General features: G+C 42.6%; 1 protein-coding gene across 2 annotated transcripts; it reads left to right on the forward strand.

The window, feature by feature from the left end:
- The first annotated feature begins 1,565 nt into the window (after positions 1 to 1,565).
- On the forward strand, positions 1,566 to 14,032 carry ISCA1 (iron-sulfur cluster assembly 1). Of its 2 annotated transcripts, XM_061163721.1 has the most exons (5): positions 1,628 to 1,765; positions 5,198 to 5,302; positions 8,273 to 8,326; positions 10,938 to 11,043; positions 12,191 to 14,032. In XM_061163721.1, exons 2-5 carry the CDS (start codon positions 5,282 to 5,284, stop codon positions 12,337 to 12,339), a joined length of 330 nt encoding a protein of 109 aa, XP_061019704.1. In that variant the 5' UTR covers positions 1,628 to 1,765; positions 5,198 to 5,281; the 3' UTR covers positions 12,340 to 14,032. The 2 variants fall into 2 exon arrangements, with proteins under 2 accessions (XP_061019703.1, XP_061019704.1); XM_061163720.1 differs by lacking the exon at positions 5,198 to 5,302 and having other exon boundaries at positions 1,566 to 1,765.
- Positions 14,033 to 14,649: the final 617 nt, after the last annotated feature.

The following is a 14,649-nucleotide window of genomic DNA, read 5'->3' on the forward strand; positions in this document are numbered from 1 at the left end:
GGGCACATCATTATCACCCAGAGTCCATTGTTTAAGATTCATTCTTGGCATAGCACATTCTGTGGGTTTGGACAAATGTATAATGGTATTGTACCATATAAAGTATTTTCACAATTTATGGCATCTTCCGGTATCCATTACCCATTAGCACAGTTTATGGAGTGCTGCTGTATCCCCTGTACTCTTCCAAGAGCTTTTCGTTTAATTTTCACCATACCTGTAGGAGAAAGGGGATGAGAAGGGACATGCCTTGACCTAGATCACCCACCTAGTCAAACATGAGCCAAAATTCCACGCTGCTGCTGCTAAGTCACTTCAGTCGTGTCCGACTCTGTGCGACCCCATAGATGGCAGCCCACCAGGTTCCCTCGTCCCTGGGATTCTCCAGGCAAGAACACTGGAGTGGGCTGCCATTTCCTTCTCCAAAATTCCACGCTACCATCGCTTAATCCCAGTTTCTTCTGTATATAGCGGGGCTTGGAAAAATAACCATCCTCTTACTGTCAGTGCGACTGCATCTCATTAGCAGGGAGACAATCACTTAATGAATTAACTAGCCAATTCTGTAGGATCTGAGGGATGAAATATAACTGGGCTCTAATAAACACTTGACACTCCACTCGCGGTGGTGCGCACAGCGAGGGACGAGCGGGAGCCCTCTCCTAGCCCAAACTCGTCACTCCAGCCCTGGCCTGGCATTTTAAAATTAAAAAAAAAAATCACCTGAATAGTTCTTTCCACATCAAAACACTGCTGAAGAATCCATCCTCCCCAGCACCAGTCCACAGAACCCCTCCTTTTCCCCTTTACCTCTAGCACTTTCACGAGAAATGCCTCCTTTCCTGGTGTCTTCCTCCCATCTGCAACCGCTGCTGCATTTCCTACCACGATCTCTCTCCTGTTTACCGGGCTTCCTGTTAATAATGCCCGGGTATAGTGCCTGGGGCTCGGGAAATATTTGTGGATTAAAAGGGAGTCACAAAATCTGACAAGCAACAGGTATTCAATAAAGTTATCGACTGATACTCGCTATAAAAGTGAGTATCCCCCGAGCTGCCTAGTCACATCTTACAGTAAGATTGGATTCCAACCTAAAGCGAACTTTGCATTAGTACCGTCTTTCAACCTCCGGAGCAGCTTGGGGAAGGCGGAAGGGAGCAAGTTGTTTATCGATCTGCGGTAATCCTACGCTCCTAAAAACTGCCTCGCCGAATCAAAAAGGAAGACGGGAATGTGGGGAGCTGCCTGGGCCTCGGATCCAGTCTGTCCTTGAAAGCTGCAGCTCCGCGGCCTGTGGACTCTGAGCTCTTAATCGGCGGCGCCGCACCTTGTCCAGAGGGCAGGGCGAGGTACCGCGCGCCTCCAGAGTCCACAAGGCGGAGCTCTTTCCACGTGCCCCAGTGCTGCTAGAGACCGCGGGCCAAGACAGCAGGCAAAGTGACGACCTTTCTTTTGACCCCTGCGCCCCGCGTCACGTGACCGATGCCCTAGCGCCGCGCCCCGCCCCCTCGCCCGTCACTCACACGGCCCGCCCAATAGCGGTCGCGAGGGCGGGCCCTCGAGGAGCGGAGCCCAGGGCTCCGTGCGCCGGAGCTTGTGGCGTCAGAGTGCCCGCGGTGTCCATGGAGAGAGGTTGAGATGGCCGACCTCCAGCCCTAGAGACCGGGGCGGCAGGACGGCGAGGATGTCGGCTTCGTTAGTCCGGGCCACTGTCCGGGCTGTGAGCAAGAGGAAGCTGCAGCCCACCCGGGCCGCCCTCACCCTGGTGAGTGGTTGGGGCGCGTGGCCGGGCCGGTGACATTGGCTCACCTCTGCCCCCCGCAAGATGGGAGGTCAGGGTGGCGGGGCACTGCACGGCATGACGACTGCGCCCTAGAGCCGGGCCGCAGCCGCCGCATCGCCCTCACTGCCTACTCGCCCCTGCTGCTGAGATAAACAAGCGCGGGCGGGCGCGGCTCCGGGAACTACGTTTCCCAGCAGGCCGCGCGCCGCCGCGTGCGGAGGGGGGAGGGGCGGTGTGAGCGTGGCCCCCGGCAGTCCCCGCGGCTTTCCGGGACCCTGGGGCCGCGCAGGGTCTTGCAGGGGCTGCAATGCTGGGGATCGCAGGTGGTTTAGAGGTTGATGTGCCAGATTCCAGGCGTAACGGGTGAATGAACCAGCTTGAGGCCCTTATGGAGGAGCCGAGTCGAGCCCAGCCGGAGGACCTCAGCGGTGTGCTTGAGCGCCGGTGAGAGCGCAAACAAAGCCCACCCCCCTTGCGGAGATCAAGGCTGCAGCTCACAAAGGGTTGCTTCCTGATGTCTGGGGTGGAAGAGGCTTTGAGATACTCTGTGCCTCCAGTCGTCCTAGGCCCTGGTGACTCTAACAAAGAAGGATACATTTCTACCCTGAGTGAGTTTACAACGTACTCAGGGTGAAAGGTCAAACACACTCAAAGGGGACCGAGTACGTGCTGTAGCTCTTTAACAGAATTAACTGTGCATACTGGTTCCTCGACGTACTGCCCAGTTTTGTTTTGTTTTTAACTGAGGGAAAATTCACAGAAAATTAACCATTCTTAAGCGTTCGATTCGGTGACGTTTAATACATTCACAGTATTTATGGAACCGTAGTTCCTACACACACTTGGCCCCAAAGGAAAACCCCCTAACCATTAAGTAGTCACTATTTGCGGTTTTAAAAGATTAATTTCATAAGAAAACTTATAATCAGCGTTCTTCTCACACGCACACAGACATGCACGCTACTCTTGATTAAGAAACCTTTGCGCAAGCACTTCCTGAAGACTGGGAAAAAAGATGAGAATGAATCATGGATTTTGTTCAATCTAATGCCATAAGAAGGGTTATGGCAAATTGCTGCCGGAAAATTAGGATTTAGCGAAACAGAATAAAGTCACGATCAGGTGGGAGAATTTGTTTTCATAATGGGTCACTGTTTTGGGTCCATAAGGACATGATCCTATATTCTGCATTCCTTTTTTCTGTGCCACCAAGCCCATTTTCATTTCTGAAGGATACACCATTAAGTCTAAGACCTACATTTCCCACCCTCCTGGGACACAGTCCTGGGCCAGGCCTTTGGCACCTCTAGAAATGACTGGGAATGATAACCTAGCTCCCTTTCTCAGACCTGAGCTCTCAATCCATGCTTGCTCCTTTATACCCGATTACTTGTTCTAGCTTAGCAGGCCAGTTCTGTCACCAGCACTGCTTTATCATTTCAGTGCTCGGTTCACACGGACTCTGTGTTGCCTTATATCAACATTTCCAGTTAGCATGCAGGAGTCCGTTGTGTGAATTTATCCGACTTAACTCTCTAGCAGACTTCAGTCCCTTTCCCTGTGATCTTAGCTGGTGCCAGGGCACACCCCTGTTGCTTTCCACCAGAGGTCTGTGGTAGCAGGCTTGCAGTCATTTTAATCCCAGCATGTGTTGCCTAGTCTTAACACACTGGCCTTAACACATGTATTGATGTCTGCCTAACTTTCAAGTGTTTTTGCAAACATTTAACACCACCATGTTCATTTAAGTGCAAAAGGGGTGAAATCATCAAAGGACTAATGAGTGAAGAGAGATGAGAGCAAATTTAATGAGATAATAAAACTGGTAAGAAGAGAGAAATGTTAGCTAAATATGTAAGTTTTGACATAGATGTATTTTGACAAGAATTAGATGTATTGCAACCTTGGAGAAGTGCTATACCTGTCAGCAAGAAGTGTGATTCCATGTTTTCAGCACCAAATTATCAGGAGTAACTGATGTTAATCCAGGGGACGTTGGCCGTTTGCTGGAAAGAAAGACTTAAAAGGTTAGTCCCAGGCACTTTTATGCAGCCCAGGATAGGCCCTTGATAGAATACCTTAAGATTTCAACTCACCACGTCAAGGGCAGTACCCTTCACACCTGCAGAGAACACCCCGGGAGGATGACGTCCCCTTTCCCCTCCTTCCCGGCAGACCCACAAATTGATGAATGGTATTGAACATCCAGGAGCAAGAGTAACTTTACTTTAGCTAACCAAAGAATTTGAAGATTTAACATTCCACTGTTGGCACGCGTACATGCTCAATCGCTTCGGTCGTGATTGACTCTTTGTGACCCTATGAACTGTAGCCCTTCCGGCTCCTCTGTCCATGGGATTCTCCGGGCAAGAATACTAGAGTGGGTTGCCATGCCCTCCTCCAGGGGATCTTTCCAATCCAGGGATCGAACCCACGTCTCTTACGTCTCCTCTGTTGGCAGGCAGGTTCTTCACCACTAGTGCCACCTGGGAAACCCCCACTGCTGGCAGAGCCCTTTATTTCCATTGTTATACAAATTAGAATCATTGACGCTGTAATTTACTGTTAGAGATATACCCACAGCTGGCCTAAAGCTCAGCGAAAGCTGTAAAGATTAATGCCACATAGCCAGCATCATTCTAGATGCACCAGAGACAAGTTAATTTATTATATACAGTGAGTGTCTCAAGGCTTAATTTTTAGCTGCACCTGGTTGAGAAGCGTATGGAAACAATATAATGTTAAGTACACTGAAGGACTAGCCCAGAAGTCCTTTGGAACAGTGACCAAGCTGTGGGACTTGTATATGGAGATAGTTTAAGGGACATTACACAGGAAACAATTGGAAGTAGCCTGAATATCTAACAGTGAAAGGTCAGTTACATTAGAGTAAATCCTGTTGGTGAGATTTGTAAATCATGACTTTTTTTTAAAGGTTTGAGAGTGATAATTCTTCATTCTTTGACTTGGTAGTCCTGTGCAACTATTTGAATGTGTAATCTTTAATACCTAAATCACAGAATCGAATAAAACGATGGTGCATATAAACCATTAAGCATCTGGAAAGTACTCTGCAGACAGCGAATATATGTATGTTATTATACTATGTGTCAAATAAGAAGCATGTTAAACTTTCAAAAGTAGGCTACAAATTGTGAATAGATACAATGATTACCTGCAGACACAGGAATAGTAAAAGGCAAAAGGGAAACAGCACCATAATGCCATAGTTATTAAAGAATGAATTAAACAGTATACTGTAATATATTCATTGGCTACTCCTTATCTGCCATCTTTTAAACTGTAAAATGTCAGATTTATTATGAAAATAAAATAGGTTGTAGTTGTTGGCTCATATTTAGTATACATAATCATGGAGTTAACTTTGGGTTTTAATCTTGTTTCCTTAAACAGCAAAAAATGAAAATTGCCTGGGGAATGACTAAGGAAATACAGTATTGAGGATGGAAAGTTTCTGCTACAAGGAATAGAAACCCTATGGCATTGGATAAAGTAAAAGTATGTTGCTATGAAGTAGTTAAAAAAAGCTTTTTCATCTACAGTGCTTTTTCCTGTAATTTCGGCAACAAAGACAGACTGGAACTCTTTTATTTTTTTAAGGCCAAAATATCTCACTCAAAGATACTCATGAAAGAATGTTGTTCTGTGATACATGTATGAAAGACATCATTATATTTCATTGAGTTTCAGGGGCTGCTTAAATTTTAATTCACTGACCAAATCTCAGGTGAATTATACTCATTAATTATCCATAAATTTCTTGGACAGATGTGGGTTTCTTAGTTGTTTGGGGAGTATGTTGAATTGGAGAGACATTAGGCATGCAACATGTTGTTTTGAAGTTTTTATATTATTTCCTTGAAGGATCTTAGGTCCCAAATGTTTCCTGTTCAGTCGTTCTGACTTGTTCTGAACATCTATCACTTGGAAGATTCTTTCCCCTGAAATGAGTACTCAGCAAGGTTTTCCATCCTCATTAGTAACACTCCTCCCAGTGGGGTATGTTTGGTTTCTGCCTGACTAGACAGTTAAGACACGTTTTGGTTCCTGTAACGACAGTTCCCCAACACACAGGTTATTTTTCCCTCAAGCTCCTTTCAGTATGAGATGTTGAACATCAACCGCTTTGTGATAAGGGAACCACTCTCTCTGAATTGTCGTTTGCTGCTTAAGTGTTTTCTACCAGGAGTTGGGAAAAAAAGGAAACTTGTTACTTTTGTAAAGCCAGATTAGACAAGTTAGAAAGTTAGGCATAGGGCTCAGGAGTTCCCTGGTTGTCCAGTGGTCAGGGTTTGGTGCTTTCACTGCCAAAGATTGACCCAGGTCCAGGTCTGGTTGGGATGAAAAGAAACACCAGGGGGCATAGGGGCAGCGTAGCACGCCTGCCCTGATCTTACATCACGCAGCAGCACACCTCCAAGCCACCAGCTCTAAACCAAGGTTCCACATCAGGTTGGACTTGCAGGGAATATTTTCCCATGGCTGCTCCATTTTTTTTTTAATTTACTGAAAATCTGTTGATTGTAATTTGATAGTAATTAGGTTAATTTCTCTCACATGGGAAATTTGACCGGGAAATTTGGAAAGCTAGTTTTTACTGGCAGTCATTTCGAAAGGTAAATAAGCACTTAAAAACTTTTTTCACTAAAATTTCTGTAACTATTTGAAGCTGACATAATTGTAATCTCAAAAAAAAAAAAAAATCCATAATTCTTCAGCATTTCCTCCTTTCCCCCATCCCCATCCCATTCCAAATTGTTGCTCTGTTGGCTCCTGTTCTGGTAGAACCGTGGGAAATGGCCTTTTTAAACCTTAACCCACTGTGATTAATTTAACTTTTTTTTTTCAGTGACACAGTAAGAAATATGTCCACAGCATATATTAATAACTGAAATCAAAGTTTAACAAACTGTTTGTCAAGTGCAGGTCATTGGTTTATCTTCTATTTGGGGGTGGGGGGAGGGAGCTGCTTTTTTAATGCTAGTCTCAACCTTCTAAATTTGTTTCATGAGTTTTCTTGGGTCCAGACTCTGCTTTGGCATCTTCATCTGGCCAGGCCCCCACCAGACGGAGTGAAAGGGCACCCCCGAGCCATCCATCCAGGCTGCTCCCCCAGCACAGGCTTGAGCTCTGGCCCCAGTGATGGTCATAATGTCCACTCAATTTCATAAACCAAGAAAATGCCTGTATAGAAAATTAGAGAAGCTGCATAGCATTGCCAGCTAGAGGAGCTAGTAAAACAGAAAGTAGGAAAGACATGTCTTTTCATGATGACATACTCACATTGGAGTAACAGCTGGCTTATGTTGGGCTCTTTGTTCCTGGTACTCTTCCAGATGCTCTTCATTAATTTGCTCATTTGCTCTTCGCAAGAATCCTGAGGAAGAGGGACTTTTATCCGTGTTTAAGCCAAGTAATGGGCTAAGACACAGCTAAGACGTAGGCCTAGAATGCCCTGGGATAGGCTTTCTCCCTGGAAAGGCTTTTTCATCAAAGTTTATCTATACACATGTAGTACATCAAGACATTTTCTTATTTTGAGAACAACTAGGCTCAGTTAAACAGCATTTCCCCTGAAAACTTTTGTGTGTTCTTATTTGTATCATTGACTAGCTTCAGTTCAGTTCCATGTCCAGTTTTAACTGTTGCTTCCTGACCTGCATACAGGTTTCTCAAGAGGCAGGTCAGGTGGTCTGGTATTCCCATCTCTTGAAGAATTTTCCACAGTTTATTGTGATCCACACAGTCAAAGGCTTTGGCATAGTCAGTAAAGCAGAAATAGATGTTTTTCTGGAACTCTCTTGCTTTTTCGATGATCCAGCGGATGTTGGCAATTTGATCTCTGGTTCCTCTGCCTTTTCATTTAGATACCCGAGATGCTGATTTAAGAATCTCTGTAAACATTTGGTGGGACTGGCATGAGAGGCGCACTCGGTGTTATTTGATGTTATTACCCTATCTTACTTTTTCCTCTAGGCATGCATTTGTTTGGCTCTGAAGAGGTTTAGGGTAAGCAGAATGAGCAACAGGAAGAGTGCCTGAAAGTTGTCTCTCCCAGCGCGGCACTTGATGTCACTCATTGAGTGTGGAGCCCCTTCCGTGTCTCAGGCAGTGTGCTGAGCATAGAGTAGGAATACAAGGTAGATGCTGACCGGAAAAGCTTGTGCTATGAGGAGATGGTACTGTAGAGATTACGACAGGGAGCTCTCCTGGACTGGAGTAGAGGACGGAGGGATGAGGAGGATGTTGCTAGTAGATGTTTTTTTTTTTTTAATTTTTTAAATGCTTTTAATTGAGTAGAGTTCATATGCCTATATAAAATCCAAAAGGTACTTGGCAAGAATGGAACATAAATTCATCACATGAATTTGTTAAAGATTAGTCCTGAATTCTTAAAGCCTAGGAAATACAAGGCTTTAAGAACATAAAATTTATAACTAACAACTTAATAACCTTTTCTTTTTTCAGACACCTTCAGCAGTAAACAAGATAAAACAACTTCTTAAAGATAAGCCTGAACATGTAAGTAAAACCGATCAGACAAATATTTACAAACAAATTGAAGTTGTGTTTTCACAAGAAGTTTATCTTGTGATAAACAGTATACTTTGATTAATTAGGGGTTTTTATTTTAAAAAGTAAAATACACTCATGATTGTTAAATGCAAATAATACAGATGGTTATGAAAAGGAAGTCACTCTCTCACCCCACATCCTTTGTTCACTCTCCCCTCTAAGAGGCAGTCTCCTCATGTCCTTGCAGAGACATCTGTATTTTATTTATACCTCGACCAGGGTTTCTCAGCCTCGGCACCAATGATGTTTTGGACTGGGTAGTTCTTTGTTGAGAGTGGATTGCAGGATGTTAGGCAGCATCTCTGGCTTCTGCAGAGTAATTCCCTGACCGCCAGCCTAGGCCTTGCTTGTTCCGTTTGCATGTGTCTTTTTTCCTACCTAGGTGAAAGCAGGCCATGCAGGCTGTGGTAACACTTTGCTTTGCCCTGATAATATGGCTTGAAGATCCTTCCCTGTCCTTATGTAAAGGTCCTCATTCTTTTTCATGGCTGCATAGAGGAGTATATTCCACTGAACAAGTTTATTTAGCCAGGCTCTCATATTAAAGGTCTTTGGGGTTGTCCTTTTTCAGTGCTGCCACAAATACTATTCAGCATATATTTACTGCCTGTAGCATGCCCATTGCTCTAGACCTGTAGGCATAGCTTAGTTCATCTATGTAGACGATACTCTTCAATATAGAATTGTTCAACAAGGGGTATGCATATCATCTTAGTGCATCGTTAATTATCTAAGGGATATGTAAATGACTTCCAAGACAATGAATATTTGGTGATTAGACAACAGAGTAATTTCTGGGTTCCTTTGCACAATCTGTGTTACAGTGTAATGGGAGTTCTAGCATGTTCATCCTAAGAATTATTAAATATAAAGTGTATCAGTGTTCCAACTCAATTTGGGTAGACTAAAGACCAGAGCATAAATTGACCAGTTGACACAATTTTGCTTTGTGGTGTTGAGGAAAGTTTGTTCGTGACGTGAAAAGGGTTGAGCAGACACTTCATCAGGTGTTATTTGTGGCGTAAGCAGCTCCTTTTCCAAACTCCAGTTACCTAAAGTGCCTGAATCTTTTCCTGATAGTTGAACTTCCTGCTACTTTGAGTCTTCCTGTTGTAAAGATCAAAGCTAAGTTAAATATTTATGACATGTGCTCCAGAATTTCAGTCAGGGAGTTTACTATTTACCTTGTTGAGTATGTGAAATTTCCTCGCATATTCTCAAAGCTGTCACTCTGAAGGTGTGAATAAGACTACTGTCTCCTTGTTTGAAGACAGAAGAGAGTGCTCTGAATGCTTTGGTTCATCAGAACCCCCAGATGGCTTAGCATCTAACTCACGCTCTTCACCAGATGTCTTCCCACGTTATAGTTACTTTACTGGAGCAAGCACATGTTACTGCTTTTCAGGGAAACAAGATCAGCTTACTGAAATGATATTTCTTATAATAATGCTATATACACACATGAAAAAGATGGGACCCCAGAATAGAAGTTGGGGAAATGTTAGAAAATTACATAGAAGAAGATATTAGTATTTTATTTTATTTTATTTATTTTGATATTAGTATTTTAAAAGTGCTCTTTGACCACTTATTAAATTTCTTGTGTCTGTGTTGACTGCAATCTTTTGCTTTCTGGTAGTCGAGAATGTTTGCAGAATTACGGCTCCATGTCACTTAGAGGCAAAATGAGATTGCCAGGTGACGGCGTATGAACCTTGGTGAACCTAACCACAGGGAGACTTCAGGGAGCGGCTCACGTGATGAGGCAGAGCAAAAACATTTTTGAGAAAGTCCGGTTTTCTTAGATAGTCGTATCTGCCTTTGGATATTTTTTTCCTTTAAAAAAGCAAAGGTGATTATTCCTTTTTGAAATTAAAATTCTTCTCTTAAAAATGGTTATTCCCAGACTAAACGGCTAATAGTAATCGTTAAGTAGTAAACTTGGGTTTAGGTATAGTGGAATATTACAAAGGCATTAATTGCAAATGATAATTATACAAGTTAATTACATGGGGAAGTGTTTTAAGTGGGAAAAAACAGAGAATAAACTTTTTTGTTTCTACTCCTAATAAAAGCTGTGCTTAGGGAATTCCCTGGAAGTCCTCTGATTAGGACCCTGGGCCTTCACTGCCAAGGGTGCAGGTTCAATCCCTGGTCAAGGAAGTAAGATCGTACAAGCTGTGTGGTGTAGCCCCCAAAAAAAGTTTAGATTTTATATGAAATAGACTGAAAGAAAACAGGAAGAAACACATAGCTCATTTTTATGGTAGTGATGACTGTAGTTTTGGGGAGCAGTTTTCCCTTTGTATTCTTTCTTTGTATATAATTGGTTTTATTCTTTTTCAGATCCCTGCCATCATTGTAGTGATATGTGTAGATAGCTGAGATTTTTATATGCTAGTTTCTCATTCTGCTTCCTAAAGGGACATTTTGTAACAGAAATCTAATATTTATCTTTCGCTTTTGAAGAAATGAATGTCAGATAGGGCTTTTATTAAAATAATTGTTTAATCTGTGCTACTTCAAAACCAAGTTTACTTTTACAATGCCTTTGCAGGTTGGTGTGAAAGTTGGTGTCCGAACCAGGGGTTGTAATGGCCTTTCCTACACTTTAGAATATACAAAGACAAAAGGAGACTCTGATGAAGAAGTTATTCAAGATGGTGGGTTTTAAACAAACTTTTTCTGGGCACTTTGTTCTACCTGAAATGTTTAGCCTTCTGAAGCCTGAAGAGTAATGATGATAATAGTAAGAATGGTGGCTAATGCTCACTATGAGGGAGACATGGTTTGACAGGCTTTCATATGTTAACTGTTTTATACACAGCAACCAAATGAGAATAGTTCTATATTGCCCCCATTTGGCAGATGAAGAAACTGAGGTACTAAGGTTAAATATGTTTGCGAAAGGTCACACAGTTAGGAAATGGCCTTGTGAACATTTGAACCCAATCAAGTTTACCCCAGAGCTGTGCTCTTAGTAACCAGTTGATAGATTATTGGATAGATAATTGGAAACTTACTTGTTTCCAATAATAGATTATTGGAAACTTAACTTGTTTCAGTTATGAAAGGTTATTATTGTGTGCCTAAAAATTTTAAGATGATAAAACTTCAACCACTTGAATGAACCAACCACTTTGGTGTGAAGCATCTATGTCAAATAAGTAAATATTATTTTTAAAATCAATGCATAAAAGTATCTTAATCCTGTACCCTCTTATCTGACTCAGTTTCTTGTAAGGAAGAAATCTTTCTTAATCCATTTGTATTTATGAGGATACCCACCTCCACCTACATAGTAACTAGGAAGTTATGTTATTATCAGTTTTCCAGTCCATAAGTAGAAAAACAGAACACTTGTCCTGATCACTCTGACTTAGTCCTGTTAAATCAGTCCATTGTATCATAGTCCTTTGTGTTTCCCAAGGCTTGGCAGTTTTTGTGTGCACAGATGTCATTTCAGGATTTTCATTAATTTTATTGACTGCATCTTTACAGAACTCTTACTGAGAAGATACAGATTTTCATCATGTGGCAAATTCCAGTTTTACACAGAATTGTCATGGAATTTGCTTGTGTACAGCTGTCTAGCCTAATGCAATTGTCTTTGACATGAATTATTGTGTAGGAAAGGGGACTGACAGGAAACTGAGCGCTGCATTCCTTAAAGGAAATGAGACAGATTCACAAGCGTCTTGTTTGACTTCTGTTAGCGGTTACTATTTAAAGTTCGGTTGTGCTTTGAATCAGCAGGTTCCAGGGTGGGCATGACTCATGTTCTGTGACTCACGTTTTCTTCTCCCTCAGGAGTCAGAGTGTTCATCGAGAAGAAAGCACAGCTAACACTGTTGGGGACAGAAATGGACTATGTTGAAGACAAATTATCTAGTGAGTTTGTGTTCAATAACCCAAACATCAAAGGAACATGTGGCTGTGGAGAAAGCTTTAACATTTGACTCCTCAGGACTGCTCGGGCTGCAGGCCCCAGGAGAGCTGTGGAAGCTCTAGGGCTTATTGAAGAAACCATGTGACTGTCACATGCTTAAGGTGTGTAATGTATGACTGCCTTCCAAGGAAAATAAAGTGATGCATTTGAAAATGAAGCCAGTGTGTTAGATTCCAGAAGAATTGATACTTTTGTTCTTTATAGGGGACAGAAAATGAGAATCCATTGCTCTCTTTGGGTCTTCTTTCTGATCTGTAAAGAAAAAGTTAAATTCTCCTTCCTGCATCCTTTCTGTTAGAACTGGTTCCATGGAAGTGGCCTTCCTGGGAGGATTTCAGAAAACGTATTCTTAACTGCTGTGCTTTGGTAGATCTTTTCTCTTCCCAACAAGATTGATGACTTGAAATTCAGAGGCAAGATGTCTTAGACTGCTGGTGTCGTGTGATGGCGCACTGTTTTCCTACCCAGACTTGGCATAGTGTTCCTACATTTTTTATCCAGAATTTCAGTGTCAGATGCCTCATTTGCTTATTACCCTGTAACATCCCCAGCCATTAGATTAAAATACTGGACAAAGCTTTCCTTGAACTACAGTGCCGAACAGTTCCCAGTGATGAGATCAGAAGGTAAATACTTCACCCACCTGTTTTTAAGTCCATTTCTTTTGCCACTCTTAAGTGTCTGCCCAGCGGTGAGACCTCAAGCTGACTTAGATCCATGCTCTTAAAGTCTCTTTAAGGGACTTCCCTGGTGGTCCAGTGGTTAAGATTCGATGCTTCCACTGCAGGCAGCGTGGGTTCCACCCCTGATCAGGGAAATAAGACCCCAAAATGCTGCATGGCAAGGCCAAACAAAAAATAGCAGGAAGTTCTCTTAAAAGCCGTCTAACCCACTCACTCAGTTCTTTACCTGGGGAATAAAACCCCAGGGATGCTGATGGGCTTTTGTCCCCCCCACTGCAGGCTGGATCGGGGCAGAGGGGGGACCACCCACATCTCCTCTCTCGGAGGTGCCACGCCAGCTGTGTGCTCTGAGGCAGCCAGTGGAGGTAGCTGGGTGATCTGCCTTCTTATCTGGTCAGCATTTTGATTAGATTTTCTTGTCATTTGGAGAGCCTATTTAGCTTTATTTTATTTGGGGTGAGAAGAGTCTTATTTTAAAACCCACGTATGTGAATTACCATCTTGTTTCACTAGGACTTGCAACAGGAGTTCATATTAGCAGGGAAGCGGGCACCGTAGCAACCCAGAGTTGTTCTTTTGGAATGAGGTAGTGATTGTGAAGCAGAACACGGGGATCTTTTCTTATAATTCCCAGCATGTGTACACTTTCTGGATCCTAAGTCCAGTTGCTAAAAGTTTAAGCCTAATATTTTAACCTAACATTTTTATCGCCACCCTTTCTTAAACAGTGTTCCTTTTGTCCTTTAGTTACTGATTTTCCTGGATTTGACTTAAGTGTTCTATGAGATGACATATTTGCTGCTTTTGAAAGCCTGTTCTTATGAATTGAAGTAGCTGCGTTCCTGTATGTTTGTTATATTTACTAAGGTACCTGGCACAAAATGCACCAAAACCTAGAGCAGCCGCTTTATGTAAATGCTTATGAATTTGTATTGTTACTATAATTGTCAACCCACTTATAATTTATGCAATACTGTATATATGTAGAGATTGAATTGCCAATAAAAAAAAAGAAAAGTAGCCTCTTTGTGATCATAAAGTTGCCTTTTCTTTTAAGACAGCAGGATTTGGGAGTAGAGCCATTGTTGCCACTAGTAAGTAATGCCATATTTTTCTAACCAGTCTCCCCGCTGCCAGGATTTTCCCCACCCAATTCTGTTGCATCCACTCTTTCAGTAGCTGGGTTCCCTGTGCAGCCTACTGACAGACCATTTCAGATTGCTCTGGGCTCCAGAGTCCTCATCCTCATCCTCTCTCTTCTGCATTGCCTTTCTCCCCTTCTCATTGTAAGTTATGGTCATTCGCTTCATCCAAACTGCGACCTACAGCCTCCCACGCAGATTTGTTCTTTACTTTCTCAAGTGGCATTATCCTGATATGGAATGCTTTTTCCAACTCTGTCACTTGAGCTTTATGTTCATCTCCTACTATACCTTCAGGCATATTTGTAAGCACCTGGTTTCTCCCATCCCTGAAACTTCACAGATAACCAGAGACAGGCTCTGACCTCAAAGATCTCAGCACTGACAAATGCAGCAGACATGAATGAATAGGTAAGTAAAATAGTAGGTAAAGGCTGATAGTATTTATTCCATACTTGCTTCACACCAGGAACTGTTCTGATTAGCATACTCTTC

The sequence above is a fragment of the Dama dama genome, chromosome 16 (genome assembly GCF_033118175.1).
Source record: "Dama dama isolate Ldn47 chromosome 16, ASM3311817v1, whole genome shotgun sequence".
Lineage (NCBI taxonomy): Eukaryota > Metazoa > Chordata > Mammalia > Artiodactyla > Cervidae > Dama > Dama dama.

What these genes read in the sequence shown, in the direction of transcription:
- ISCA1 (XM_061163720.1), top strand. Translation starts at nt 1,685, where the DNA reads ATGTCGGCTTCGTTAGTCCGGGCCACTGTCCGGGCTGTGAGCAAGAGG. An exon ending in CCCGGGCCGCCCTCACCCTG is followed by an intron (nt 1,766 to 8,272) that starts GTGAGTGGTTGG and finishes TTCTTTTTTCAG; the next exon opens with ACACCTTCAGCAGTAAACAA. An exon ending in TTAAAGATAAGCCTGAACAT is followed by an intron (nt 8,327 to 10,937) that starts GTAAGTAAAACC and finishes ATGCCTTTGCAG; the next exon opens with GTTGGTGTGAAAGTTGGTGT.